Source organism: Gopherus flavomarginatus, chromosome 2, assembly GCF_025201925.1.
Source record: "Gopherus flavomarginatus isolate rGopFla2 chromosome 2, rGopFla2.mat.asm, whole genome shotgun sequence".
NCBI classification, from domain to species: domain Eukaryota; kingdom Metazoa; phylum Chordata; order Testudines; family Testudinidae; genus Gopherus; species Gopherus flavomarginatus.
This window is the reverse complement of record NC_066618.1, coordinates 177,359,825-177,386,459: the sequence shown is the minus strand read 5'-3', so window position 1 is coordinate 177,386,459 and position 26,635 is coordinate 177,359,825. Positions and strand designations below refer to the sequence as shown.

Below are 26,635 nucleotides of genomic sequence, written 5' to 3'. Positions count from 1 at the left end.
TCAGGGGGGTAAAAAAACACCCCCGAGTGCAGCAAGTTGCAACTTGTAAAGCATCAGTGTAGACAGTGCCCCAGTGCTGGGAGCCGTGCACCCAGTGCTGGTAGCTATGCCCCTCCTGGAGGTGGTTTTTTTAGAGCGTTGGGAGAACTTTCTCCCAGCACTGCACCACAACCACACAAGGCACGTTAAAGTACTGCCGTGGCAGCGCTTTAGGGTTGCCAGTGTGGACTAGCCCTTAGTCAGGTGTATTTATGGTCTGTGACCTGTCCATGACTTTTACTAAAAATACCCCTGACTAAACTTACCCTTAATTATGACCTTTAGTCACATTTGTATAACTCCACGGTCTTCAAATTATGCTTTGAATCACACGTGTGCAATACCATTGCTCTTAATGTATTTGCACCAGTATAAGGTAATCAATAACTTCTATAATCAAAACTTAGGAGACAATCTGTGTTAACTGGGCACTGGAAAGAACAATCACTCTTTGTTTCAGAGTAGTAGCCATGTTAGTCTGTATCCGCAAAAAGAGCAGGAGTACTTGTGGCACTTCAGAGACTAACAAATTTATTGTAGCATAAGCTTTCGTGGACTACAGCTTACTTCATCAGATGCATGTAGTGGAAAATACAGAAGGAAGATATATATATACGAACATGGAACAATGGGTGTTACCATACACATTATAAGTAAAGTGATCAGTTAAGGTAAGCTGTTGTCAGCAGGAGAGAAAAATAACTGTTTATAGTGGTAATGAAAATGGCCCATTTCCAGCAATTGGCAAGGAGATATAAGGAACTGTGTGTGTGTGTTGGGAGGGGGGGAAAGATAAGCATGGGGAAATAGTTTCACTTTGTGTAATGGCCCATCCACTCCCAGTCTTTATTCATACCTAATTTAATGGTGTCCAATTTGCACATTAATTCCAATTCAGCAGTCTCTCGTTGGAGTCTGTTTTTAAGTTTTTTGTTGTAATATTGCGACTTTTAGGTCTGTAATCGAGTGGCCAGGGAGGTTGAAGTATTCTCCAACTGGTTTTTGAATGTCATAATTCTTGATGTCTGATTTGTGTCCATTTATTCTTTTACATAGAGACTGTCCAGTTTGGCCAATGTACACGGCAGAGAGGCATTGCTGGCACATGATGGCATATGTCACATTGGTAGATGTGCAGGTGAACGAGCCTCTGATAGTATGGCTGATGTGATTAGGTCCTATGATGGTATCTCTTGAATAGATATGTGGACAGAGTTGGCAACGGGCTTTGTTGCAAGGATAGGTTCCTGGGTTAGTGTGTTTGTTATGTGGTGTGTGGTTGCTGGTGAGTATTTGCTTCAGGTTTGGGGGCTGTCTGTAAGCAAGGACTGGCCTGTTTCCCAAGATCTGTGAGTGATAGATCATCCTTAAGGATAGGTTGTAGATCCTTGATGATGCGCTGGAGAGGTTTTAGTTGCAAGTGCATTGGAGGATAGGATTAAAATTCAAAATGATCTGGACAAACTGGAGAAATGGTCTGAAGTAAATAGGATGAAATTCAATAAGGACAAATGCAAAAGTATTCCACTTAGGAAGGCACAATCAGCTGCACACATACAAAATGGAAAATGACTGCCTAGGAAGGAATACTGCGGAAAGGGATCTGGGGGTCATAGTGGACCTCAAACTGAATGACGAGTCAACAGTGTAACACTGTTGCAAAAAAAGTGAACATTATTCTGGGGTATATTAGCAGGAGTGTTGTAAGCAAGACATGAGAAGTAATTCTTCCACTCTACTCTGCGCTGATTAGGCCTCAATTGGAGTATTGTGTCAAGACTGGGCATCGCATTTCAGGAAGGATGTGGACAAATTGGAGAAAGTCCAGAGAAGAGCAACAAAAATGATTAAAAATCTAGAAAACATGACCTATGAGGGAAGATTGAAAAAAATTGGTTTTGTTTAGTCTGGACTAAGAAGACTGAGAGGGGACATGATAACAGTTTTCAAGTACGTAAAAGGCTGTTACAAGGAAGAGGGAGAAAAACTGTTTTTTTTTAACCTCTGAGAATAGGACAAGAAGCAATGAGCTTAAATTGCAGCAAGGGAGGTTTAGGTTAAACTTAATAAAAAACACATTCCTCATAATGTTCTAAAGACATGCAGAGAAAAGCTGGTTGGGAAGATTTAAACAGACATGTAGGACAGTTTCAACCATACTTTGGCTGATAGAAACTTTAAAAAAAAAATCTTCCCATTTTGGGCCAACCACAGCAGTTCTGTACTGATTAAACATTTGGGAAGACAATCTATTATCTGTTAAATACAATTTTCCATTTTATGTCTTAAATCGTTTAGTTTGTGGCAAACAAAAAACCCCAGAAAGTTCACTTTTTAGAAGAAAGTTTAACAAAGAATGTAAAGCTTTTGCAATGACTTGTACAAACTATGTGAAAAACAGAAGGGAAAGATTTGTGGTTCTGAGAAGTACCAGAAACTAAGCTTGCAGTCACCCTCAGTGGAGTAGTAGTTCAGGAGAGGGTCAGATACAGTATTATTCTACCAAATGTACTGCACTTGGGTATACAGGTTTAGCTGTAGTAGAACCATACCACTGAATCCTTCACAAACAACCATAAAACACACACAGTATTATGTATCAAATTAATTGGGGACTGAGAGTTGGGTTTTCCAGAAGTATTCAGCTAGTGTAAGTTTTCCACAAAAAACTGCCGAAAGGTAGAATTTGTGTGGAATGCGTATGTGTCTACAAGCTGCTCAAAGTTTTAAAGCGATCAAATAAACATGAAAATGTTGAAACTTTTCTACCTTTGTATGTGCAAGTTTAACATATTTTAAAAAGAAAGCAACAAAAATCTGCATGCACCTGAACACACAGGGTATATACGAACTCGTCAGGACATTTTCTCTATCTGCATGCAGCAAGCTAGTTCTTCAAGTGCTCAAAGATATTCAAGAGTAAACTGATACAGAAAGAGGATGTGAACATCAAACATTTTAACCTCTTCCACAGCCTAGAAAACTCAGAGCTCAAAGAACTTTGAATTCAGCTAGGACAGCAGGAACATACAGGAATTTTTTTAACTCAGCCTAGATTTAACTTATTTTATGTTTTAAAGATTTGAGTTGCTTTAGAAATGATGTAGAATACTGGCACAATTAGGAGTTTTAACTCTCATTTTCATTGTCTCTTGTCAAGTGAGCCTGTCAGATTGTATGCTGTGGGTTAAGTGGTGTGAGTAAAGAGGGGATTAAGATGAACAAGTTGTAAGAAAAAGTGGGTGGCATCCTTAGTTTTGCTCATAGGTAGTAAACCATATCAGTAATGAAGGCTGATGTAATGTCAAAACGTTAGGAAGGAAGATAGAGAAGAAAGAGAAGCAGTAGAGAAGGACCCTAGGGAAAAAAAAACACTACCTTTCCGTAACTTATTGAATGCACACGTACATTCTGCTGCAGATGTGTGTGCATACTGTGCACAGTTGCTATAAATTTTTCCCCTCAGCAATAACTGTTGGGATAGTGTGACCACTCTCTGGTGCCTTGCACCACTGCACGATTGGTATAAAGGATCATGCTCCCCCTCTCCCAATCCCTCAGTTCCTTTTGGAAAGACTCCTATAGAGGGGAAGGAGAGCAGGTTGGGGAATGTACATGTGCAGCACATCTCGAAGAACAGTTACAGAAAGATAGATAAGCATTTTTTCTTCTTCAGTGATTGCACATGTCCATTCCACTATAGGTGATTCCCAGGCAGTTTGAACTGGAGGTGGATGTGGAGTCTACTTGAACAGGGATTGTAGGACCACCTGTCCAAATCTGGCATCGTGTTTAGATTGATGAGAGATGACATAGTGAGAGGGAAACATATGGACTGACAACCAATTTGCTGCCCTACAAACATCTGGTATGGTTACATGAGCCAGAAAGGCTACAGAAGTTTGCCTGCAACTTGGATGAACGAGCCACCATTTTACAGGAAGTGCAATATCAGCCAGTTGGTAACACAAACACAGCTAGAAATCCAGGAAGAGATCCTCTGGATGGCCCTTTACTCTGTCTGAAACAGCATCGAAGAGCTGAAAAAAAGATCTGAAAGACCTAGTCCAATCCAGGCAAAAAGCCAAAGCTCTTTTAAAGTCTAGAGTGTGAAGCAACTTTTCCCCTTTACTCAAATGAGGCTTTGGAAAAAAAAAAGTCAACAAATAAACTAAACTGCTTGATTAATGTGAAAATCGGAAACCACTTTCAACAGGAATTTTGGGTGAGGTCAAAGGAAAACCTTGGTCCTAGAGAAAATTGTATAAGGCGGCTCTGATACTGAAGGTTGCCGCTCCCCTACTCTCCTGGCCAAGGTTATAGTAACCAAAAAGGCCACTTTCATAGACAAGCATAACAGAGAACAGTCACTAGGAGCTAACTGGAGGAGGAGAGGAGGGGAGAGAAACTCAGCTTTGCTAGAACTAAATTTAAACTTCACTGTGGAATTGGGCTGTGGATGACTGAGGATGTAATCTGAGCAAACCTTTTAAAACGCATATAGGGTTTCAAAAAATAAAATTGGTTATCTGCGGGAGGGTGGAAAGCTGAGATAGTTCCATCAGAGTCCACTTGGTGGCTAGGAGCTACCCCTTTTTGTTTCAGAAATAAAAGATAATCCGAGATATGGAAAATCAACGCTTGAGCTGGGGGATGCCTCTTTGTATGGAGCAGATGGAGAATCTCTTCCATTTAGCAAGGTAAATAGACTTAGTTGAAGGCTTCTTACTATTTAGCAGAACTTCCTGCACCATCTTAGACAGAACTCATTCCCAAGTTATTAGCCATGAAGCATTCATGCTGTCAGGTGGACGGCCTGAAGGTTGGGATGAAAGAGGCAGCAGTGGTTCTGGGAGATCATATCCACGTCTCCTGGGAGCAGTAGCGGAGATCTGACCAATAGGGCTAGTCAAGTCGAAAATCAGTGTTGATGGGGCCACGCTGGGTCTATTAGAATAAGGTGGGTGGAATCTTCCTTGACTTTGGACAAACTTTGGGCAGGAGTGGAACTGGAGGAAAAGCATACAGCTGGCCTTTTGATCATGGCAGGAGGAAGGCATCTGTCAGTGAACCTGGGCTGTGATCCTCTTAAGAACGAAAAAGTGAAATTTCTTGTTTGGTGTTGCAAACAGGTCCACTTGCAGTGTTCCCCACCGCTGGAAAATGGACCTGGACACATCTTGGCGAATAAACCATTTGTGGTGACCTGTGAACAACTTGTTCAGGTGGTCTGCCAGAGTGTTTTGAACTTCCAGAAGGTAAGCAGCTTTCAGGTTGATGGAACTGGGGATGCAGAAATTCCAAAGGAGGTTCACCTCCTGGCATAACTTTGAGGAATGTTCCCCTCACCACCCCATTTATTTACACAGAACGTGGCTGCTGTGTTGATATGCAGAAGGAATGCCACACAAGCTAAATGGAGCTGAAACTCCCTGATATTTTTTATGGAGACTTAGAACCTGAGGATAGCAAAGACCCTGAGGGACATTTAAGTGAGCTCCCCAACCTAGATCTGATTCATTTGTGTCTAGAGTGACTGTCACAAACTCCTGCAGGTTCTACCCACCAGTTCTGGGAAGACGACAGCTGAACAGGTGCTTGAACCATCATGTCCACATGATGATAGGCCAGTGAGTACGTCAAGGCTAGCCAACCCTGTAGCTCTCTGAGGCATAGCCTACTATGCTGCACCATGTAAATGCACAACCCCCACCTGTCCTAGAAGTTTGAGGCAATTCCAAACAGTAGTGAGAGGGTGCCCCTTTAGACGTAGAGCAATGACCTGCATTATTTGGAACCTCTGCTCCACCAGGAAAGCCCTGGCCTTTGTAGAATCCATGTCTGCCTCAATGAATTCTTTGAACAGGCATCAGGAAAGATTTCTCTGTATTTATTAGGAGCCCCCACTTGTCAAAAGTGGACTGAACAGTAGCTACACTGGACAGTACCCGAGACCTGGACCAGCTTCTCACTAGCCCATCATCAAGGTAGGAAAACACATGGATTCGTGACCTTCACTGGAATGCCTCTACTACAACCATGCATTTTTGTGAATACACGAGGGGCTACTGACAGGATGAAAGGCAGTACTGTGCATGTAGTTTCCCCTGCATGGTCTCGGTTGAGGGACAATGGTGACCTTGCTGCAGATGAAGGGCAGCTAGGGAGCAGAGATGCTCTAGAAGAATGCGATTCACGTGTAGTTGCACTGTTCTTATACTTGACTGTCCTTGGTGGGTTCATATGCTGTCCTGGTATGGTAGGCCTGTACTTTGTGTCTGAATGTATGAAAGGAGGACAGAATGCATGTCATCATTAGTTCTGTCTTAAGAAAGTCACCTGTTCTTTGTGCTGATCTGATGTAGGTATGACAACTCTTTCAAAAAATTCCAAAGAACTTTTAATTAACTCATATTAGTGCCATGAAAAATTCTCATACCAAATTTCAGATATACAGTTCTGTAACTTTATAACAAGCCACAGATAGCTTTTTGTCACTCAAGATTTTGTACCCCTGCTCTAAGCATTTGCAATGTGTTATATGGTATTAACTATTAAGTAGCCGTTGGAAAAAAAATGCACATATACATTATAGTGGTTACGCACTGCTGCGTAGTTGACATTTAAATAGAAACCAATGAACAATATCCACAAGCCATATAACAATTAAGATCAGACTGTTTAAAGGAGTTGAATTTCCTTTAGATGCTGTCTGCTTCGCAGTTCACATGGTGATAGTAATCGTAGATTCACAGAATCAGAACTGGAAGGGACCTCGAGAGGACATCTAGTCCAGTCCCATGCACTCAAGGCAAGACTATTATCTAGTGAATTATCTAATGAATGCTTAAAAAATGGTTGCTGCTGGTACCATTTGCCTGATCACTGTGGCCAGGGTATTTTGTTTTCCTTGTTATAAAACTGTACTATAGGCTAGTCAGTAGCATGGCAGACTACTATTTATTATTTGTATTACACTAGTGACTTGAGGCCCCAACTGAGATCAGCGCCCACTGTATGAGGCAGTGTGCATACAGAGAGACAGTCCCTACCCCAGATCGGTTATTCATAGAGTCTAAGGCCAGGTAGAACCATTTATGATAAGTCTGACCTCCCGCATAACACAGGCTGTAGAATTTCACTCAGTATTCCTATATCAAGCCCTTACATTTTGGCTCAGCTAGAGCATCTCTTTTAGAAAACTTATGATCTACCAGGTTAAGACAGACAAAAGGTGGGAGGGGAAACAGAGGCACAGAAAATTAAAAATGACTTATCTTAGGTCACAGCAGGTCAGCAGACAGTAAACAGTGTTAGAATACAGAGGTTGATAGTACAATTTTAATCACAATGTGGGCATGTTAGGGTATCTAATTTTCAGCCATCTCCACACAACTGCTTCATAAAGAATGATCAAGCATTACAGAACAACACCACAAAGCAGTGAATAGGCTCATACTGATACTTCGACATCTTCCAAAACTATAAAGCACAACTTGCTTTGAAATGCTTTGCATCTGAATCTCTTTGAAACTAGATTGCATGGATATCAACAAAACAGTTTTTTTATTTAAACATTTTTCATTCATTTTATGATAAAGGAAATTCAAAACCAACTGAATTCTACAATATTAACATTAGACCTTTGTCCTTTATACCAAAATACTAATAGTCAGTTATGTGTTTATATAATTCAATACACTTTAACACTTCTGCCTATTCATAAAAGGTAATAAACATAGATTTGCTCATAAATGAATGACAGGTAATGTTGTGAAAAACACAATACATGGTAAAGACACACTCTTATACAAAATATTTCACTTCATAGAGTGGCCTCACATACACAAATTCTGAAACATGTATGAATCTACTGTGATTCAAAGCAATGTTTAAATTAAAGCCAGTCCTGTCATGATCAAAGGCAAAAAATTCAGGTGCCACTATAAAGGAGAAAGTGTAAAGAGTAGGAAAAGAAAGAAGAACAGGGAAGGAGGAGTGGGCTGATGGCTATGGCACTGATAGGGAAAGCAAAGTTTTTCATTAGATGCTTTAAAAAAATTGGCTGTTTATATTATCCAAAAGAAAAAAAACAACAACAGAAAACGCCCAAGACTATATTGCCACGTTGGAGTTTCTGGTGGCATCAAAATTCTTTGAAGTTCACTCTTGTGGTTGATGTTATTACCAAAAATCCCTCAATGTTATTAAAGTCTTGTAGTTTACAGTCACTTCTCATACAGGATGTGTAATTTCTGGCATTGCTATCACATCCATACATTACAGGGACTAACAATGGTTTAATGCTGAAAATCAGTGTAGCTGGAGACGTTGACTGGGGATGGCAGAACTTCATGAGAATAAAGTCAGAGTAAGGCCTGATCTAGACTAGGAGGCGGGGTCGATGTAAGATACGCAACTTCAGCTACGGGAATAGCATAGCTGAAGTCGAAGTATCTTATTTCAACTTACCTCCCGTCCTCACGGCACGGGATCGATGTCCACGGCTCCCCCTGTCGACTCCGCTATCGCCACTAGCCCTAGTGGAGTTCTGGAGTTGACGGGTGCGTGTTCGGGGATCGATATATTGCGTCTAGATGAGATGCAATATATTGATCCCCGATAAACCGATCGCTACCCGCCAATCTGACGGGTAGTGTAGACATACCCTGGGAAAAGAGTAACCATTTGTCTATTGCAATAAAGTAACAAAATTAACATGACTATAAATGCATCTAGTTCTTTTGGAGGTCCTTTATAACACAGCAAAATTGTGACATTAACTTTTGTGGTTTATTAAGATTACATCAGTGCAATCTTAATAACAAAGTGGGCTGATGGGAAATCTGCTTCAATCAATATGTAACCAGCAGTGGCCTATTTTCTTACCCCTGATAGATAGGCCTGCTTCATTCTAATTACAGTAATTACTCAATATATTTTCTCTCTGTGTTTGCATATGATTCCAAATACCTTCCCAAAACTTTCTACGTTCAGAGAAAATTAAGTTGCACTGTTAGACACCCAAAAATCAGAAAATGCTACAATTAAAGTTGCTTCTACAACTAAATTACTCTGCTCCCAAATGCTTGTGTATTATATTACTCTTTAACTGAATGATCACATATTTCTAAAATGCCATGTAAAAGCTTTCCTATAATTTTAGAGTTTAGACGGCATCCTGTAATATTTTTTTCATTCATGTACACTTCTCATACACTAATTTCATTGCCAACATTTTATAATATCTGTTTTGACACACTGTGTATATGGTAAGACCTCTTCTCTCTGAGGTATTTATTTTAATATTTTTTTCAACACTATGATATGCATTTTCTTTTCAATTAGCAGCACAACCAACCTTTGGTTCACTCCATGGGGCTAACTACTGACATACATAGTGGGGCTAACTACTGACATAATTTTGGGGCATATTATATATGCCACCATGTTTCCATTTCATTTCATGCTGAGCAAATATGGTTTAGTGTACTTTTCATGTAAATGACCTTTGTGGACTCAGTATATAGAACTACTAGATGTTATGTGTGTTGCAAAGGTTGTAAAAAAGTGTAAGAAATCATTTGTGATAATATCATTAAGTAAAATTTGTTTTATTCTTACCTCTTTCATAGCACTATGCCAAGGTCTGAAAACTAGCTTCATTGGGGGATTAAACCAATCAGATAAAAGGCAGATGTGAAAGATGAGGATGGGATTCTTTATCAGTGAAGTCCAGGGGCAAAGTCCTTGCAAGAGGACCAGATACCCTGCCTGCAAAAGCTGCTGGGAAGGATGAGGGTGTACCAGAGTGCTGTTTAGAGCTCCATCACTTGCATCTATATCTGTCTAATGTGTCTGATCTGTATATGTCCATTTTATGCAAATTAAAGTATTAATTGAAAGGGATTTAATGTATTGTTACTAGTACATTTCAGAAATCTACATTAACTTTTCAAAGAAATTGTTAGCATATATTGGCTTCAAATATTTAAGTATGATATTTTAGGAGATTAAATGTAAAGAGCATTATGATTTCCTATTACATTACTGACTGTGAGATTATTTTTCTTTTGATGTCCTCTTTCAGAAAAATAACAGCTCAAGTTCCAAGAAATTTGTTTATAATTTCTCAAGGAGGGATCTGGTAGATTCTTAAAAATGTTATCATATGCTTTATTTTAAAATAACTTTTTCTTTTAAAACCCCATAACCTTTCAAGGTATTCTACAAACGTGAGAAAAGAATGAGCCCTAAATGTTTGCAGTCATAAGCCTTTCCTGAACTACAGTACTTGCACATGAGTATGTGATATTTGACTGAAGTGTCCCCACCCACACAGTGATATCATCTAACCCGCTAGCCTAGCAGCTTGATTTAAAAAAAAAATTAAGAGTTCTGACTTGGAAATTCCCCATGGACACAACAAAGCAACTCACCTCTGTTCTCCACAACAACATGCAGGTTTCTCCCTCCAAAGTGGGCTGATGGGAAATCTGCTTCAATCAATATGTAACCAGCAGTGGCCTATTTTCTTACTCCTGATAGATAGGCCTGCTTCATTCTAATTACAGTACTTAAAATCCATTTTGTCATCATGCTTTTTGACTTCCTCTCTAATTAGTTTCTTGGGACATAAATGCTTCTAGAACCATGCATTTGAAGCAAGAGGGATGTGAGAAGCCTAAAATGGCATAATTACATGTGGTAGTGACTCTAAAAGTAACACAGGACTCTCAGCCAAGGCACCTACTTTACTCTAAGATTGCTGAAACTATTCCTTAATTTTTTTTTGGTTGCTTTGACCCCTTTTAGATTCATTATTTGCAAACTGACCCAGTTATTTTTAAAATATGCTAATTACAAGCACTCACCAAATACTTTAGATGAATAATTTTCACTTATTTGTTTGCTTTGACTATTCACTATGTTGCATTCTGTGGTTGGTCACCCTAGTCATACATTATTATTTCTGTTCCCTTACTCAGAGATTGAAAATTTTTAAACAGGACAATAGTGCCTCGTTAATGATGGACAAACATAGTTCTATTACAAATTATTAGAAAAAATGCATTTTCTTTATTCAATGACATACAAAAATATACTTAAACTATAAGTATAAGGTGTATGCTCCTAAATCACTTAGATGCTTTTGAAAATTCCACCATATAGTTTTAGGTGGAAAAATCTGAGGTCCCAGGACCATTATACCACAGAAAGACAGCTAACAAGCAATGGATGATGCTGTTCCTGTATTACCAATGAAACTACTACAAGTCTAGAGCACCACAGAACCATCGTGTTCAGTGTCTTCAGCAGACACAGTACTCCATAGATTTATGGTGTATAAAATTTCTTCTATAAATAGTATTGTTAGTCTACTCATTTTGCCTCCTGCAATTGTGACAGCAATTCATTAAAATATAATTACGATAGCACTATCCATAAATAAGCATAGTTTCATTTAAAAGAAAAGGCAATGTTGGAAGAAATTCAGTGCTCACAACTATCTGGGTTTGAAAATACAACAACTTTATAAATAATTGTACTATTTATATGCTTGTAGGAATTCATAAGAGACACCTGAATCAACTAAAATGCCGTCAGTGCTGCAATGTGATTAAAGCAGAGAGAAAACATTTACAGACAATGACTCCAGATCATCATTTGAACTTTCTTTTACAAGAATGTAAAACTTTTCTATGAGCCATTTCCTGCTACTGCTGAAAAATATTCCTCCTTTAAACGGAGATGGATTTCAAGGTACTGTACTCAATGTTGTTTTGATAGTAGTTTCAGAAGAAAATGTGAATGTGTGGGTAAGCTCTGGAAACTCTTTGGAGAGACTACCTACTTATCTAACCACACTTCCTGTTTTTAACCCATTTGTCCTAAATCAGTCCCTAGTCTACTGACAAAAAATAGTTATAACAATGTGCTATAAATAGCTCATTAGCAATTGTCTTTGTAAAACTGAAAACAGTCTGATAAATCTATCAATTTTTTGTTCACAGCAGGTCCACATTAAATAGCACACTGATTAATGTTATGGAAGGTACATAAACTGCTGGTGGTGCACTGGTTTTTGCCATAATTTGGAGAAACAAAAGATAACTCAAAGATCAGAGATTCAGAATGCATTTGCGATAGAGGCCAAGAGAATAGTGGGTGATCTCTGCATATGTTCTGAGGATCTGTACTTTGTTTCCTTTAAATTCTTCTCACATAATTGACAGTTAGCATGAAGAAATGCTGTCTCCTCATAAATGAAAGCAAAAAAGCCATCAGAAATAATGATGATATAAAAGGACCTATATACTTACTAGCTGAAAGGTAAAGAAAGTGCAACTATCAGCAGACAGATTGGAAGGGTATCTTGCTTGGGAAAGGCTTTTTTAAGACAATCAGGTTGCAGAGAGTTATTAGGAAAAGGGGAATAGATTCCATCCAACCTTTCTGATGGCCAAAGATTTCCAGAACTGAAGTCGAGAGTGCTATATCCCTGAACTAGTTCTCGCCCACTCCCCTTTTTTTAAGCTAGGACACATTGTATTGATGTAATATGTATACACCTTGTGGACATCAGCTGGTGAGATTTACTACCTTATTATCACAATAATTGTTTTAAAAACACATAAAAATTAAAACTATTATTAAGTATGTGCTTCATTGTACTCTGATTTCAATAACTGAACAGACGACTATTTCAGGGTGCACAGACTAGAGTCTGCATATTTCTGTGCTTGAATTGGCTAGCAGCGTCAGGGAACAGTAAGTGGTGACATTGTTGCAGCTAATGGTCTAATCTGAACATGTGCGTAAGTCTAGAGCAGAGGTTCCAAATTGTGGAGAGAGCCAGGCAGCAGTGTTAAAGTGCTGGCTCTGTTTCCTAGTGCATAGCCCAAACCAAGAAGCCGTAAAACTTGGACCTGGAACTATTCAGGATCTGCTGCTGAGGCTGCTTCATAAAAGGCTTTGCCTCCTACTCCTCAAATCTAACTCATGAGTGCCGCAAGAGAGAGCTGGAGGAGTCACAGTGAGCCAGACCAGCTGCCACTACCAGATCCTGACTAGTCACCAAGAGAACCACCAGACTGAGGGTATGGCTACATTTGAAATTTCAAAGCGCTGCCATGGCCGCTGCCGCGGCAGCACTTTGAAGTGTGAGTGTGGTCGGAGCGCCAGCGCTGGGAGAGCGCTCTCCCAGCGCTACACGTAAACCACATCCTCTACGGGTGTAGCTTGCAGTGCTGAGAGCCGCGCTCCCAGCACTGTGGCACTGATTACACTGAGGCTTTACAGCGCTGTATCTTGCAGCACTCAGGGGGGTGTTTTTTCACACCCCTGAGCACGAAAGTTGCAGCGCAATAAAGTGCCAGTGTAGCCAAGGCCTGAGACCTGCTCCTGCCACTGAAGGGGTAGGAGAAGCAGCACTAGATAGAGTGAGGTAGGAGCAGCACCACGAGGGTGCTACAATTTGAAGTGAAAAGCAGCATTGGGAGACTCTGTATGAGAATGGTGGGCAGGGAATGAGGTTACTGGAGTAGGAATCTGAAAAGCACTGCGGGTGGAAGGAAGCCAAGGCACTTGAACGGGCAGTAGTTATGAGAGAATTGTGTTTTGTTTAAGGAGGTTTATTTCCATCTGTTTGGGCAGGAGGGTAATTGCAAAGACCTTGACAATGGAGGGCACTCTAACAGTGAATTGAAGTCAATATGAGTTGAGGACACTCAGTACCTCACAGAGCGCGCTCTCTCTCTCACACACACACACACACACACACACGCACACACACACCAAGAATAAATCAAATTTTAGTCCATTAACATGGCAAAAAGGAATGCACTTGGGGAAAATATGCATTTATATGCAACAATATATTCTTCAAATAATTCCACAATTTCAAGTTTATACTTACATGTAACCAATCCTCATCCTAACATGTAAGTTAGATATGTGAGCCCCAATTCCCTATCAAAAGCACCAGTTACCCTAATAATAATCCATCTCTCTTGAATGCACTGCTTAAGACACAAGAAATAGGGGCTTCCAATTTTCTTTTCTGTTGTGCTAGCTGCTTTTTAAAAGCACTGTGATACTCAAAAGTCCTGTCACAGGTTTTAGAAGGTATAAGGAAAAGTGCTATAATTTCAGACTCCCCCTCAGTACAAAGTGTTGCAATCCCTTTGTACTATTGCATTTGTGTGTCTTATGTTGGCTTTTACTGAAAATGGAAATAGGAAATGCAGTAGTAGTAGACTCCTAGCTTCAGAGAGCTTAGGAGTCAAATATGGTTTCTGCAACTACTGTGTTTCTGTTGTTCAATTACCTAGGACAGCGTCTCCCAAACTTTTCAAAGCTGATCCTCTGTTCAGGAAAATGAAGCTAATTTCACCCCTCACTTCAGCTCTCCCATGCGTTATCAAAGGCCTACACTTTTTAATTTGCACATCTTCCGTACTTCTCCCCCATCCCAACATTACTCTGGAAAATGAAGACTTAAGGCCCAATCATGTGCCTACTGATATCAGTGGCAAACTCCAACTAAATTAATGGTGCAGGATCAGATCCCGCACCCCCATGCCCAAATCTGCCTCGATTAAAAAAAATTTCTACAAAATGCAAACAGATTCAGTGCAATGTAAACCCTGTCACTTTTTCAAAAGCACTTCACAGACAAAAGAGAGTAGCTATAGACACACATAACTAGAAGATTCTGGAGGCGCAACATAAAAAAAATCCCAATTTCTTTATTTAAAAACTACATTAAAAACCATCACCTTTCCCTACCAAAAAAACAAAAATACTCAAGAATCCAGAAATCTATACCAATGTTTCCTTTCATTAACACAAACTAACCATAGACTACAAGAATATTGATTTATTTCTTTCAAGTCCATCAGTTTTTTAAATCACCCTGAAGGTGTCTTTTCATGATTTTATAAAACCTAATATTATTAAAACCCTTCAATACACAAAACAGCTCAAAAGTGGTATGTATTCTACTTACAATTCCCAAAGTCATCGTTAAAGTAATAACAACCTGTCATAGCCTTTGTAAGATGAAATGACAGCAATTTCAAAAATGAAAAACGAGTTTAGAGATATACCATGTTTATGAATTTACTTGGGTTGTCACTCAAACATTATGAATATTACTATAAGAGATTATCAGAAAATTGAAGCCAAATGATGCAAAAAGACCTACATCATAGAGAAGCTATTTGGAACAATATGGAACTAACAATGGGTCTCCTGCCTATGAGGCCACCCCAACATCTGACCTTCAAACTATCCAAGACATTTGGATAAACTTGCTTTTGGCTAAATTCACTGTCATGACTTAAGATACACAGTCCAGGTGGTGAAGAAACAGGGGTGATCTCAAAAAAGGAAATGGAGGAGAGCCATCTAGATTTCTTGAAGGGTTTATTTTAGTTTATTTATGAAATATGCAACATTAAAGTTGTCTCTTCTTGAGAAGCAATGTTTTCCAGCAATTGCAAGGTGTGCATCTACAGCTTGTTTTGTCTTTTACTGGGTAGTCTAAGTAATATCCCATTTGAAAAATCTCACACACTTTCTGAAGGCTGTGCTGAAGGCATTTCATTATTACAGTAGCACTTAAAGGTCTAGAACAGGTCAAGGCTCCTTCATGTTACGTGCTGCATACACATGTAGTAAAAAAAGTCCAATTCTTGCCCCGAGAATTTACAATCTTGAGCCCCAATCCTACAATAGCTTATGCATGTGCTTAACTTTAATATCATTAGCAGCCCCACTGAGCTGAAGCAAGTAAACAAGGAAAGGGAGACAAAAGTAAACATATTTTTTCACAGAGTGGATCTGTGCACAATTTCTAGATTTATTTTGTTTGTTACTTGGAGACAAGTGACCAGATCTGTGCCAGTAGTCTCAGTTCACTAGCAGTATAGCCATTATCAGTTAGCAGTGTTCTTTATGTATTAAGGAAGAATGGAGTCTTAGGGAGAATCTGAAGGAAGATAAGGATCCTGGTCTTGAATTTGGGTCCCCTGGCAACTGCAGCAGAAGTCCATACTGTGATGTTCTGTACCTCGTGGGAACACCCTATATCCACATGTTCATCCTTATAATATGATTGTGTGGTATCTAATACGAAGTTTGTCATGTCGGGTGTCTTCAGAAGGCTCATGATGTTCTGAGCATTGTTGTTATGGTGATGTTATAGTAATTGTTGTTATAGTAATATTATAGGTTGTAATTTCATGTTTATAGTTATGAGGCTGAAAATGTGTCTTCATGGCTTAAAATAAGGCCAGGCAAAAACCCACTAAGAGCACAGGGGCAGTTCACACCTCATCAAGGCATGTATGGGACGAACCCAGCCCAGCCTCAAAGGAACAAAGGACGCTGGCTTAGGCAGCAACAAAAGGATCTGTTGGACTCTCGAGTGAGTCACTCCCCTTCCTTTGATAAAAGGGACAGATGTTTGCCATGCTCTTCCTCTCTCTTTCACCTCCACCTACAGACATCACCACCAAGAGACTGAAGTGCTGATCAAAGAGGAGAGCCTGGCTGAAGGGCAACCAGCCAGCCTGTGGTGAGAAGCATCTAAGTTTGTAAGGGCACTGAAAGTGTTAAGGTCAGCTTAGAATGCGTTTTACTTTTATTTCATTTGACCAAATCCGACTTCTTATGCTTTGACTTATAATAATTTAAAATCTATCTTTTATAGTTAATAAATTTGTTTGTTTATTCTACCTGAAGCAGTGTGCTTAGTTTGAAGAGGATAACAAGCCTAATACAAATCAATTTCTTTGTTAAATTGATGAACTCATAAGCTTGCAGTGTCCAGCGGGCATAACTGGACACTGCAAGACGGAGGTTCCTAGGGTTGTGTCTGGGACTGGAGATGTTGGCTGGTGTCGTTCGGCTGCACAATCCAAGGACCAGCTTACATGCCAGAGGCTGTGCATGAACAGCCCAGGAGTGGGGGTTCTCACAGCAGAGCAGGGTAAGGTTGGCTCCCAGAGTCGAGGATTGGAGTGATCCAGCAGATCACCGGTCCAGATAACACCAGAGGGGAACGTCACACATACGCCCTCTTTTCCTTTGTTTATTAGATTGGAGCATTTAACGTTTTAACTTTCTCTGGTAAAACCTAACTTCTTTGTACACAAACGTGATCCCTTCTGCAGTGATCAGAAGGATAACAATTATTCTGACTTTCACCCATTGTTGACAGCCATTTTTATTCCAGATTTCCCCATATGATATTTTTAAAATGTAGAATCTGTGTTGCAATCAAATGTATGGTACCAGGTAGAAGGTGTACCAGTAATAACTATTTTCGAGTGTGCAGGCTTTACATTTTGTGAAACAGCTTCATAAAGACAGCTCTCAATTTTGTCCATGTGCTAAGAAAAGACAACAATGACTTTATGACAGACAACAATAGGCAGATTGTGGCAGTTTTGTAGACCTGTATTATATTACTGGAGTAAACAGATGATCCTTTACACCCTCCGCACCACGTCCTCAAAAAATAAAAAAAAGACAGAGTTGCTAGGTGTGCAGTATTCATTGAAGTTACACATTTATTTTGCATAATTAGACGGAGGTTAAAATTTTTTCCCCCCACTTTCTAGTTTCAGAGAACCTCCACTGCAGCCCTTTATATTTTGAATAGTATGGTTTTGAAAGTGACCGGGGTTTCTTAGCACAAACTGTACAAGGAAGCCTTAAAAATTATTAAAGCCAAAATTTAACATTTGGAAATGATCTGAGCTTAGGAGAGATCTAAAGTAACTGGAAAGCTTAAGAATTTTTCACAGTTAAAAGAAAAATGTTTTAATAATGTTGAATTACTCTGATGCTCTGAACAAGTTCAGCATTCTAATCCCATCCAAACACTAATAAAATTTTTAAGTGTTTCATTAAATTTAAATTGCACAGTGTAAAGAAATTTTAAATTAATATAACACTTATTACAATAGGCCTGCTGTATTGTTTAGAGTCTATAAGATTTTCCGATTTAAAGAGTTTTATTTTTAAAGAGTTTACAACTTGGCTATAAAAAGAACAGATTCTAGATTGAACTTTGCATAAAAGTTCCCAGGCAAAGTTTTTAGCCAAAAATTTCAACCCAAAATATATGGATCAGAAAATGTTAAAGTACTAAGACAGACATTCGTGATTATCCATATGCCCCCACCCGCCAACCAATAACTAACTTTCATATTTTTATACTGATACTTTGATTAGTGTCTTTGAGTATTTAAAAACAGAGACTATCTTTAACATTAAGTTGCTACCATACATGGTCAGCAGTTTTGTAGATAGAATATTTGTGCTTGAATGAGAGCTTATTTCCACTGATAGCCCAGGTTTTGCTTTCTGCTTGATCCTGTGTTTGTCATATCACAGTTGTTGCCCGGGAGGTGAATTGTCTAGTGGTTTGAGTAGGGATATCAAGTTTGCTAGGTTTTAATAAGGCCCATACTGCCCTGCTTTGTGGTCTTGGGTAAATCCCAGCCTCTCTGTTCCTCATTTTCTGCCTCTGCAAAGATCACCAGGATTTTAGCAGGATCTTCAGTGCTAAAAGCATGAGCATCTACCTTTTGAGCTAAAAGACTGTGACCCAGCTTCTCAAAGGTATTTAGGCCCCTAACTTCCATTGGCTTCTGTGAAAATTAAGATACTAAATACCTCTGAAGACCAGGGCATATGTCTGTAGCCAGAAGCACTAGCAGACACAAATCTCCAATGTACACCAATTACTACAAGGGAACAAAGACCCACGTTCTTTTAAGATGGCTTACAATGACACATAACATTTTTCCAAAATGGGTTATGCTCCATAAATGGCCCATGGCTTCACAGACTTCCAGTGTAAACACCCACTTCTAAAATTGTGACTATGATTTCAATACCCAACAAACTACTTTTCAATTAAAATTCCATAAAGTTCTTTAGTAGGCACAGTTGACCCCAATCCCACAAATGGACCCATGAAAGTGTACCTTTGTGCCTTGATTTCAACAGAACTTTACACATGCAGCCTGGGACCTGAATAATATACGCCATTAGCTGATTCAATATGAAAGAATGCAATGGCCAATACACCATATGTACAGTAACAGAAATGACAGTACATTGTGATAAAATAACTTTAGTCTGTTAATAATTTACATTTGATATTTATTTATATTCTAAGAAGGGACTATAAGAAAATAAGTCCTGTCTCTATACAGGCAGACAGTGAGCAGGATTCAGACTGACAGAGCCAGAATGACATGATCATCAAGTTAGAGCACAGAACAGACAACGGCCCTTGGAATGGGGGAACATGAGCAGAGACTGTTAACGTGGATACACAAGGAAAGGAATTTTTTAGGCTGTATAAAGGGAGCAGAAGAAACAGTAATCTCAAATTGTTTATCCTAAGCAGTAACCACAATCTTGAAAGGATTTGGGAACCATACCAGGAACATTACATGATAAACAATCAGATCATCCACAGAGCACACATGTCTAAATATCTGTGTGAGAGATGAACTTGAGGAAGAGGGTGAAAGAGATCAAACCTATCTGAAGGGTATATCAAGTGATGTTTTCAGGCAATCACTCACTCACAATTCTCAGTCTAAAAGAATGTGGACTCAGTGGCCTTGTCTTTTACAGGGATTTGATCCTCTCACATGATGCATGAGAAATGCCTAACAACTACATATAAGAACAGAGTATAAAAGAGGCTCAAGGTGACAGGCACACACATTGTCATAATGGCAACCTGGAGTCAGGTATTTTGTTTTATTTTGTTTTAAGAGGCTCCAGCACAGAACCCAGGATTTATATGAAGGCTAATAAACATAACATTTAAGAACATACAATGCTAAACTCTGCTTTATTTAATCAAAATCTTTTTACAAACAAATAAATTATAACCAAATGGGTCTCAACAGTCATAGCACCATCATCATTGCATTGATTCCAAATATTAAATGATTAAAAAGCACGGCAAGTGGAAAATATAGCTCCAAAGAACACGGTTAAATATTCATCTCATTTTAAGACCCTAAAAAAATCAGAATCTGTGAAGGAGGTTTGCCGTCCCCCAGCGATAAATGCATGGGTTCTTTAGGTTGTTTGAAAATGTATCCATCAAAGTCTACTTCAAGTTTATTTGGATATTACGTAGTTGTGGTGCATTAATACATTGAAGCCTAGGCTTAGCACAACAAAGCTCTTATTTCTGCTCTGGAAAGCAGGTGTATCACTTTGGTGAAAATCTACCACAACCATTTGTTCTTGAAGAAAGCATAGGACTAAATAACACAAATTAGATTTCTGAGCAACAAAAGTCTTCTAGATGAAACATGGAAAATTGACTCCCTGGTTGTAAATAGTAGCCGTAACACTAAAGAAACTCCCTGCCTTCAAAAGCAAAACCTTTTTTGAGGATTTCAGTTACACAAATGTGAATAACCTTGGCTTATAAGGCTTATAAGCTCACCTTATTAGAAACAGCTTTGAACTGTTTGATTAGATGCAGATCTACCATACTGCTAACTATTATTTATATAGCCCTGTAAGTGTGCAGGGTGCTTTACAGGAAAACAAAAAGACATAAGAAGACTGTGATCTAAGGCCCTGATCTTGCAAACAATTATGCACGTGTTTAACTTTACAGATGTGATTGATCCTATTGATTATAAGGAGGGTTGCCTTATGGCAGTAAAGCATAAGAGTCTGCAGGATCAGGGCCTAAATTATATTTAAACAAAGAACCAATAAAAACGTGTGCATACGACATCTTGCGATCAGCTGTGGCAGACAAATACAGGGGAAGTAGTATGGGGAGAAAAACAGTAAGTGCTGGGGTCTACATCGTGCCAGATAGTCACACCACTCAGGAGAGAAGCTATAGAGAACCAGAACAATCCTTTAGGATGATGAAGTATGTGACCCACTCTACATCCTGCCAGTTCCATCATGGTCTCAGCTCCCTGAGAATTATTTGTTCTCCCAGGAATGCCATGGAGGGGGAACATCTAGAAGCCTGCTTTCAGTAGAACATAAATACTATTGTGCCTGTCTTAGTGCAGAGGTGGAACTGGGGTTGAGGGGAAGGGTGGAGGCTCCTTGCCCCCTCTTCTCCATGTACCAGCACAGGTGCAAGTCCCGAGCTGGCGCTGGGACGGCAGCATTGTTTTCAGGAATATACAGATCATATCACTTATTTTGAATATGTTTGTGAGTTGAATTTTATAATTTTCTTTTGTTTTTATATCATTTAAATTTCTCACTGTGACAGAGGGCTGGAGTTCTGACAATTTCATGGAAATGGAAAACTGACAATAGAGATTTTAAGAGGCAGGAGGGTGATTCAACTACTATAAATAAGAAAAAGAGACATGCAAATCTCAAGTCAATCATCTTGACTGTGAGGAGAGTCCAGGAAGGTCAAGATGGCCTGTGACATTTTAAACTTGGAGTCAAGAAGTAGGGGAACATCCCAAAAGCGATTAGGGGACAATAGTTCTTGCATGGGGGACAAAATAAGACTTCTGTATTCCTTCCAGATGGTACTCCTGATAAAACACTCATGTGAAAATGTTAAGGTAACCTCACCTTGATATGACAATGAACTCTATACCAACGACTTGATAAGAAGGCTGGAAGAAGTAGATCATCTCTGAACACAGAAAGAACGTCTGGGCCAAGCTGAGAAGGGATGGTCATCAGAGGGACTCGCTTTTTAGAGATGTGATATTTTCCCCTTCTGTAACTAATATAAAGGAAGCCTGCCTCACTAGGCTTTGTGAAGTTTTCAGGGAAGAAAACAGTTTATTTTGTTTTGCTACCATTTCCTCCCTATTTTTAATTAATCTTGTTTTTAAAATGTGATTATATGACTCACAGACTAGGTTACTTCGCACAGACTGCCTCCAAAGAAAGCAAAGTTCTTCAGTTTCTAAGGAGAGGTGCTGAAATGCAAAGAGTTCCAGGAGCCTGACTTACAACACAGTGTTTGCCAAATGCCATGGACAGACGCATCCTCTCTCAAGATGATATTTTGCCTGCGGGCAGTGGCAGGCGAATACAGGGGGAAAGCTGAAGGGCCACAGAGGAAATGTAAGTTAGCAGGGGTATGGGTGGACATTCGCTAGTGGATTATCACTGATAGGCTTGATGTCAAAGAATGTTTCAAGAAGGGTTTTGAATGAAGATGGACAGGTGCACAAGAAGTAGATTATTCCAGTCATAAGAAATGATGAGGAAGAAGATTCCCAAGTGGCAATGAAATGCCAGTTAATAGCTGTACTTAAGGCATAGGTTCTAGAGGCACAAACTAACAAAAATCAGGCTCAAAGCTCTTGGTGGCAGAAACTGCATGGAAATTGGTGGAGTGTAAAAGAGTAAGCTCTGCTCTGCTAAGAGCTCTTTAGCTAGTCAATGAAGCCTTTGAAATGGGTGGGGCTGGATAGAGAGGGAAAAGAGACCTGGAAAATATGATAATGAAGTGCCTCTCGAGGACAGTTTCTGCTGGGACTCCTGTGGTGCTCTACCAGATTTTAAAACCGTCCTCCTGGCAGAACCTACAGGAGAGCATCATGGCAGTACATTGTGCCCTCCCTTGAATCTGAAACCCTTCTCCCCTTCTTTGAAACTGCTTCCCCTGTGGGCAAAGAGGGTACAACGTACATCTCTCTGCACCTGCTGGAGTGAATCCAGTTCATAAAGTTTATTGCTCAGATAGTACGCAGATACAACATTTCCATATTGCCTTGTTATTAGAAATGAGAGATATTAGAAAATTATGTCATATCTTCTAAAACAAGTTTGAAAGTGAAGTTAGAGAAAGAGAACTTGAGGTTAAAGTGGAATTAACCAAAGAGAGCTATTTTGATGCACAGAATGAATGCTTTTAGTTGCAGAGAAGTGGAAGTAATGGTTCACATGGTACATTTTGTAAAGCTGATCAGCTAACAAAAGTCTCAAGAACTGCTACTTAGTGATAGGGCAAGTCCAACAGATGGTGTTCACTGTGTCACAGTCATGGCATCATTAAGCTGAACTGTATTCTTTTGTACATTCTAGTCAAAATATCATCTCATACAGTCTTTTCTCCTTTTGAGAAATCTGTGCTTGTGTTTTTTAAAAGCAAATTCACTCAGAAAATTGAATCAAATTAAAAATAATTACTTAAAAAGATATTGTACAACAATCACACACTTGAAGAGGTCTTTTCTGCAAGGTATACTGCAGGCGGTGATCCAAATGCAAAATCTAGCACTCAGAACATGGTCATGTTCATTGGTGAACCTGGAAATCTTAAACTAATTATTCGGTTAAACTCATTCTAACATTATTTTTAATTGTATCTTACAGAAAAGAGATAATTCCTCAATGTAATGACACAATATTAATGTTATTATTAAAGTATGATATAATACTAGTTACAAGTATGAATTAAAAAACACTTTTTTTGCACGCAGTTGTTCCAGAATGCCACGTGTGAAGTACAAGAGAATATGGGAGACAGTTGTAGCATTCTTTGGTACTGTGTCATGGGGAATGGCTGCCCTGTACCACCTCTGTTGGCCGAGCGTGACATTGCCTGCCTCATTTTCCCTCCCAAAGATGGAGCTCCTTAGCCCTCCCCATACATGTCACTACTGGAGACGTGGCTTAAGCCTCCAGGCAAGTGATAAACCAACATAATCCCTTGCAGGGTAGCAAAAGTCCAACTAAAAATTCCCAAACATTTTCCTGTGCCCTTCAGGGCTTCTCTTCAGCCTGGCCACTGAGGCCTTGTTCCCAGCTCCTTTTTCCTAGGCTGCCTTTGGGAGTCTCTTCCCCTGTTCTGGTACAGAGCTCTTGGTCCACAGGCTGGTTCTCACAGATTACTGTTCTCAGATTCTTATGCCTTTCCAGGATCTGGTATACATTCTGGGTTCCCAAGATGGTTCCCCTGAAGTACCTAGCCTTTTGCAGACCCTGGCTCAGGGTCCTGCACGCTTCCCATGGTTCCCACTCCAGAGTGAGCACACTCTCAGGTTTTTTATAAGGTGTCCATTACTCTATCACCTGACCCTCGTTAGTTTGTCCCCCTCAGGCTGGGAAGAGACTAATTAATTACAGCACAAATGTAACTGGTCCTATTTCCCTCTGACATACTGTATATAGCATGGTTTCCAAGAAAATCAAATACAGTGACATGCACTCAAATGATACACACGCTACATACCACTTCATGTTTCTAGAATGTGCTATCATCTTATTGGAATCCGACATCTTCGTGAGAGTAACCATAAACTAATGTAGATTCCAAAGCAAAGGAATTATGTTAGATGATTGCAATATGTGATATAGCATTTTGTGCGGTTGTTTCATAGAACCATAGATTAGGGTTGGAACAGACATCCGGAGGTCTAGTCCAACCTCCTGCTCAAAGCAGGACCAACCCCAATTAAATCATCCCAGACAGGGCTTTGTCAGGCAGGCCTTAAAAACCTCTAAGGATGGAGGTTCCACCACCTCCCTAGGTAACCCATTCCAATGCTTCACCACTTAACCCACAGACTCTCAATAGACTTTTCTGCAGTTTCATACTGGAGCTCTGAGCAATCATACCACTCCCTTACATACAGTGCAACTCCTCCAACTTTTCTTCTCTGCCTGTCCTTCCTGAACAGTTTATACCCATCCATGACAGTGATCCAGTCATGTGAGTTACCCCACCAAGTCTCTGTCATTCCAAACACATCATAGTTCCTTGACTGTGCCAAGACTTCCAATTCTTCCTGCTTGTTTCCCAGGCTTCTTGCGTTCGTGTACAGGCACCTAAGATAACTAGCTGACTGCCCTACTTTCTCAGTATTAATCAGAAGGGATGATCCATTGAGTAATTAAATTTTAAATTACCGGTTTATCATCTAAACCACCAATATATGTGTAATTGGGCTTCAGACAATGCTATTGCCAGTTAAGATGATGACCACGCTAGTTTAAGGTAACAAAATTGTCAAGAACCTTATTATATGTTCGGAAGCCATAAACACATCACAAGAAACAGAGAGACGACTAGCTACTGATCAAACACTGCCCACGTGTTTCTTATATTCAGGCCTCTAACCTGTTCACATTAGTCCACTATGAAGTCTGTTATTTTGTAACAAATTATTATTAAGTGCTCCTACTTTACAATTTCAACGTTCATGTAACCATGATTAGCTTCTTAGAAGAATGTGGAATTTGGAATCCAGAGTATGGAACCTAGTATTAACGATTAGATAAATGATACACAAGGTAAGTGTAACAAATTTGATAGGATTCTTTATCAAGACAGGAAAAACATTTTAGCCTCAAGTGAAAATCCAAGCAAACTGATGGATAAGCCACGATTCCATGGTGTAGATGGAGAAAATTGAGAATAAAATATATTTAATCATAGATAGCAACTGCTGAACATTCATATTCTTTCCCCCTGCCCCAGTTCATATGTTTCTCTTTTTATTCCTTCTGCAACTGCATTAGATTAAATATCTATTAGGACAATCAATTCTAGAGTGCCCTATGTAAAGATCTAGACGCCATTACATTAAACTGGCAGCAATGTTGCCGCAGTAGAAGCCAGTCTTTTCTAGGATATTGTATTCAATTTCAATACAATTAGAAATCTTTGTCCTTCGAGTCTGCATAATAATATAAGGCTTTTGAATTAATCATTAAATTAACAGTAAATCTGTAAATAAATCCTGTCAATTTAATAAGTTTTACTTCATACTGAAAAATTAGCTATAATTTACATCATAAAGAAGGTTGATCATGCCATCAGTGTAATCAAAATGAGTATGTTAATTTGTAGTTACTTTTTTGTGTGCAATTTTACATAATTACACTGAAAAAGCCCTCTACAGTTAAAAGACTGTTAAGGTTGCAAAGTCAAGACACAAAATTTAAGATATGCCAGAATTAAGATTACCTGTGCAACCTTAATCCTCCAATCCTCCTTCTTGTACATATACATTATGACATAGTCTTTAATTACATGATCACTTGCTATTTTTAACACACTATCCCTGCCTCATTCAGTGCACAGAATAGATGGTGCTCACTGAATGTGCAGCTATTCAATATTTTGCTTTCTCCTCACTGTTCAATGTGTGGTCCCAGGTCTTATTTTCTGCACATTATTCAAACCCTGCTCTGAATTATTAATTTCCTCCTGCACGCTTCTATGAAACTAATACTATGAGTATTTGACAAATATTAATGAATTTATTTTCACAACCTTCTTTGAGATAAAGCTGCATTATCCCCATTTTACAGATGGGAAACTGAAGTTCAGAGAGATAAAGATCAAAAGTGTACACTGGATGCCCAATTTGAGATGCCTAAGGCCTGATTTTTTTCAGAATGCTTAGCATTTTATACAACTTTATATACTCAAAGCACTGTTTCCAGTGACTTCAGTTGCGGTTGTGAGTACTTAGCCCCTGGATCTCAAGCAGAGCACCAAGAAAGAAAAAGGAACACACGATTAGTAGCCACTTGCAAAATGTTTGGTTTAAGTGACTTTCCCAGAATCACATAGGAACACTGTGGC

General features: G+C 39.3%; 1 protein-coding gene across 8 annotated transcripts in view; it reads right to left on the bottom strand.

Annotated features, from left to right (window-relative positions):
- EXOC2 (exocyst complex component 2) overlaps window positions 1–26,635 on the bottom strand; it is a 204,346-nt gene that overhangs the window by 17,346 nt on the left and 160,365 nt on the right. The window contains exon 25 of one of the 8 annotated variants that reach the window (XM_050939923.1): window positions 8,398–8,708. The exons of the other annotated variants lie outside the window; for them this stretch is intronic. Within the exon in view, the coding sequence (XP_050795880.1) occupies window positions 8,674–8,708 (35 nt within the window). The 3' untranslated portion in view covers window positions 8,398–8,673. Of the gene's footprint in view, window positions 1–8,397; window positions 8,709–26,635 lie in introns of those variants that run through there. 8 annotated transcript variants of the gene reach the window in all.